The sequence below is a fragment of the Leuresthes tenuis genome, unplaced genomic scaffold, assembly GCF_036924035.1.
Source record: "Leuresthes tenuis unplaced genomic scaffold, fLeuTen1.0.hap1 SCAF_7, whole genome shotgun sequence".
In the NCBI taxonomy this organism is placed as follows: Eukaryota; Metazoa; Chordata; class Actinopteri; order Atheriniformes; family Atherinopsidae; genus Leuresthes; species Leuresthes tenuis.
In genome coordinates this window covers 12357500-12362436 of record NW_027325361.1, presented here as the reverse complement: position 1 = coordinate 12362436, position 4937 = coordinate 12357500, and the positions used below count along the sequence as shown (strand labels likewise).

The window sequence follows — 4937 nt, the reverse complement described above, 5'->3', positions numbered from 1 at the left end:
GTCTTTACAAGGTGTCATAATGGAATTGGTCATTTAGGAATAATGTTACTTACTGCCCGATATCTAAGTCCCTATAGGTAACAATGTAAAAAATGGACAATTTTACAGTTCAGTGTAAAATTTCCAAATTTCCACACTATAGCAAGCAGTTTCATAAATCAATCTGCTATCTGATTCACAGGAAAGGATAGAGGAACCAACCAATCTATCCTTATTCAGAATAATAATAAGCTGCCCTCCACAGCCAGTTGAACCCTATACTGTCCCACATGTGACTATTAGTACCACCTCCTCTCTCAAAATCAAGGCAAAAAAATGTGTAGCAACTTCAATTTTCCAGTTCCAGTGAAACACAGACGCCCAGAGACATGGCATGTAAGTGCACATGGAATGTTCTTTTTTTTTCTTTTTTTTCATTTTTGAAAACATTTACAACTATTTGAGACAAAAGAAAAAGGTAACAAACAGAATTGACCTGCAGTTTGCATCCATTTTCAAAATGTTACATAAATAAAACTCATATTTATAAATATCTCTTTTTATAAACATATAAATATTTTTTAAACATAAATACATTTATGCAGCGGAAGATGAAGTACTTGAATGTACAGCAGCGGCAGCAGTAATATACAGCTTTGCAGTTTGTAGTTTTTACACCATTGTCCACAATGTTGTAGTATATATCTGTTTGTATAAGTTGATCATTTTGTGTGGTATACATATATGTATATATACCTGCATATTTACTTAATATATATGTATTTATATGAGGATTTTGTAGCGCTGTCATCCCAGTGCTTGTAAGTGCTGGTTCAGGTCACTTTCGTACCAAAAATCTTTTCACTTGATGATTTTTCTTTTTTCCTCAGGTGAGAACAAACTCAACTCTTGTTGTCCAAACCCATCGTCCAGGGATCTAGGAAAAAAAAGGAAACAGAAGACAAAGCTTAAACCGATTACCAGGGACAACTTAGTAAACACACTGTCATCCATTCTGTGATTTGTATGTGTTCATCATCTCTTCATCTTCCTGTGAATTTCCCAATTTACTTGTTGTATTCTCAACAAAAACTGTTCCCCTGTCTATTCACCTAACAACAGAAAGTCTGAATTCATAGCTAACGCAAACTTTCACATTTATGGGTGAGCAATAGGTAGTCACAAAATCACCCACCCTCATTGAGATTTCACAGTTTGCCACAACCACAAAAGGCCTCAGTCCTCAGGACTAATTATGCGTCACCTAGCTTGTGTATTTCTCCATTCACCAGTTCATTCCCAGTAAAGAGAAAATGGGTTTCCCAGAAAGACCCTGACCACTGCAGGATACTCTGTTTTCAAGAGAGTGTATAAATGTGTATGTCTGCATTCCCATTTCCTTCCTCTGTCTCTCCCTGACTTATTTTCTTCCTAAACAAGATGTATGTTACTGTTTTCCAGATTAAACAAATGGGCTCATTCATAATGATGTGTATGAATAAAAGAGTGAACTTCTTAAACACCCACTGGATTGTTCCCAAATACATCACTGTACATCACTTTAAGTGGGCTTTCCTAAAGGGATTCCTGCCCTTCCTGGGAACACCGCTTGACTTGACAATATATATTTTTCCTTTAGCTTAATATCGTTTTAAGTTTCAAGGAGGAGTTGCACAGACAGCTAGAGTCAGTCATATATACTTTAAATGTGATTTCATACATCTACCTGACCTCTCATATTCAAAATATAATCTATCACTCAATGCAACCAGAGACATGGCCTCAGCTCTCAGACTTTTATAATGCTTCCACTGATTCCAGATTTCTATTCTACCCTGGTTTAACAATGAATGCAAAAAGCACACATTGTCCTGAGATGAACTTGAAAAGAAAAAGCAAAAAAACCCCAAACATGTTGTCTTATCTCTTTTGCATGTATTCTTTCACTCATTCCCTCCAACCCTTCCCTCAGCCATTTCTGTAGCTATTCTGTAGCTATTCATAGACCCACTAAGGACCTTTGATAAACCAGTAATAAAGAATCTTTTTTATTTCTCTGTTCTTCCTAATTGTTTCCTTCCCTCTGTCACCAACATTTCAGCGTCACATGATAAAACATCTGCTTTCTTGATCCCTATTTGCCTTCTTTCTTTCCCCATGCTGCATATTCCTCCTTCCCTCATTTCTCAACACCATTCATAATTTCATTTCACCGTGACAGTGACTCAATCGAAGAGTGAAGTGGGACGACCGTTAGACCTCACTCACCCTCGCTGCGCTGCGCCGACCCTAGCAGCCCATGCCGCTGATGGTCCCTATCCTGTCCATCTTATGTCCGAAACAGCCACTCGTGGAGCCCCCTTTCTTGCTGCCTGATTTGTGTTTCCTCGTTGGGGGTTGGTCGTTAAGGAGACGAGCCCACATCCCTCTGGCCCGGGTGTCCATCCTTAAATCTCGCAGTAACCGCATCCGAGAGCGCACAGCGTCTAGCCGCTTCTCCCTCTCCTCCGACTCCAGAAACTCTGCCAACTCCTCGCCCAGCAAACTTCTAAGAGACTGGAAGATTAAAGAAAAAAAATAGATAAACAATGTATCCCGTGGGCAAATACATTGTGCAAAGAGATCGAGTTGTGATGGAATTGCAAATACTTAGTGCTTGTTTGAGCAGAGCACTCGTTTGCTATTTGAGGTAAGCCTCAACTGATACACATTTAAGCACATCCAAATAAGCGTTGGCAAAGAGAGGTTTTGACAGTTATTACGAACGGATTCGGAAACCTGAGCGGTCATTCTCTTTGATCAAAATCAAGCAATGCGATAGATACAAAAATGCGGCAATCCCGGGAATCAAACCTGAAGCAAATCCCCGATACAGCCAACCACTCGAAGGTTTGGTTTTTTACCAAGTGACAACAAATTTCTGTCACTGCGCCATCAGAGACAAATCCGGCTATAAAACAGGTGCCCGAAGCCCACCGCTTTGCTCTGAACTGGAACACCAACTCCAGCCTTCCTAAATTCAAATGATCTATGCAAATAACCGTATAATTTATTTTCAAATAATCTAATTCCTCGCTTTTCAAGGCGACTCTATTTTACGCTTCTTCACTTTTACGCACAAAACTGTGTTGTTGTTTCGTATTGCTAAATAATGTGAGAAAAAAAAAACAAGATAATTGGTGATGATTATCTTCTGATGTCTCTTCTAAAAGAGGTTTCACTAGAAAGTATTTAATCTTTTTTTCGAACTATTTACTGCACCTATAAATGCTAATAGGTATACAAATGATGCTGTGGAGTAAAAAGCTGCATCAATCGGTGTTAGGCATCACTGAAACAAACAGTTTTAAAAAGTTGGTTCAATGGGATAAAACAGCGTTTACAGCAATGTTTCTGACTCCTCATTTGGAAAAAATGTCTCTGCTGAATCGCTACACACAACTGAAAGTATGAAATATGATGCGTAAAACACTACAGAACAGCTGTTCACTCATGAAGCAGCATTCAGCTTCCAACATCCAGTTGAGGGATTTTTGTGTGACTTACCTTCTGCTGCGCCTGAGTCAAAGGTTTTGCCCCCATCTTTTCTGAAAGCAGGGTGACCAAAAGTCCACACGCAACAAAGTATGACAAGTTCATTTTGACAAGTCTCGAACTCTTTCGGGAACTCCTTGGCGGTGGCGTCGGCCAGTCAGATGTTTAATGTCAGATTGAGCACGTCCCTTTCTCCAAAGCTCCTCAAGTGCTCTTCTAACTCTGAGCATTAGTCCTCGCCGCTTTATAGCCAGCCCATAGTGATGTCATGCCAACCTGCGTAATGATCTTCCTCGCCAATTTCTTGTTTTCTATACCTGACTCCGAGTACGTCACGCAAGGGATTAATGAAACGATACAAGCTCCGGTCATCGGGGCTTTAGAGGAAATTATATCGGGTATAAACTAAATAAAAAAACCCACACACTTTTAACTTTCAGACCTCAGGCTGGGATGAAGCAACTGAAACCAAAGGTGCTTTCAAAGGCTGTGCGTCAGGAGCGACTTTGACACAGACATATCAATGACTTCTAAAATATCAGCCGCCCGTGTTGGGAAACTTCTTAGCAAGTCAAATAGTATGCTAAGCGTGAACGGCATATTTGATTGACACATGAAGTAAAGGCACTGACATGACACCGGAAATAAAAGCGTATATGGTCGTCTTTGGTGCCATCCATGAAATCCACTCATATCTCGGCTTTTGTGCACCTTTTACAAGCATCTTGACTAAGTGTGACTCTAAAAAGAAGCCCGAGTTTGTTTTTTTTTTGCGGCGAAATTCAAAAGCTTAAATGTGATCACAACTCTTGATTTGTCAAGGTTCAAGGTTTCAAGGCTCGAATGGTTCATGCGACATAGAGGACTTATACAAAACAAGAAGATTCTTATTAAATAACTCATGCGTCTTGTTTGTAAAGATATAGTGGTCAAACCCATCATCTGGACGGGATTTGTGATCTGGTTTTGTGGATCCAAGAAATGGGCGCTTTTATGTCATGATGTGACGTCTGTCATCTGTCATCATTCACCATTAACCAACAAATGTGGGAATGACCATAAACTTTATGTCAATCTGGGCCTGAGGCCCAACCTCACACAAGGGGTGTTTTGAATGGCCATGTGTGAGACAACAACCTGGCCACACTAAAAAGGAGACTGATTCAGACTCATCTGGAACTGCATTGGCACTAAGATGTCACTGTAGGCCTACTACGATAATTTTTATTTAACAAATTATGGTTTTGCATGCTAAAAGAAGATAAGGCAGTGGTATCTTTTTGTGTCGGCATTCTCTGTTGTTATTGAAAAAAAGTTTAAAGTCATTAACGACTTTTCCTACTGCTCTAATGAACCTTAATCACCTTTTCACAGCATCACAAAGCCTTCTGGAGTGCATGGCATTCTATTGCTGATCATTTCAA

General features: G+C 39.8%; 1 protein-coding gene across 1 annotated transcript; it reads right to left on the bottom strand.

Moving 5' to 3' along the window:
• Positions 1–242: 242 nt before the first annotated feature.
• Positions 243–3716, bottom strand: nppc (natriuretic peptide C). Its single transcript, XM_072388676.1, has 3 exons — positions 3526–3716; positions 2248–2535; positions 243–916 (listed from the first exon to the last, which is right to left on the bottom strand). The coding sequence occupies exons 1-2, from the start codon at positions 3616–3618 to the stop codon at positions 2269–2271; spliced, it is 360 nt and encodes a 119-aa protein (XP_072244777.1). The 5' UTR covers positions 3619–3716; the 3' UTR covers positions 243–916; positions 2248–2268.
• Positions 3717–4937: the final 1221 nt, after the last annotated feature.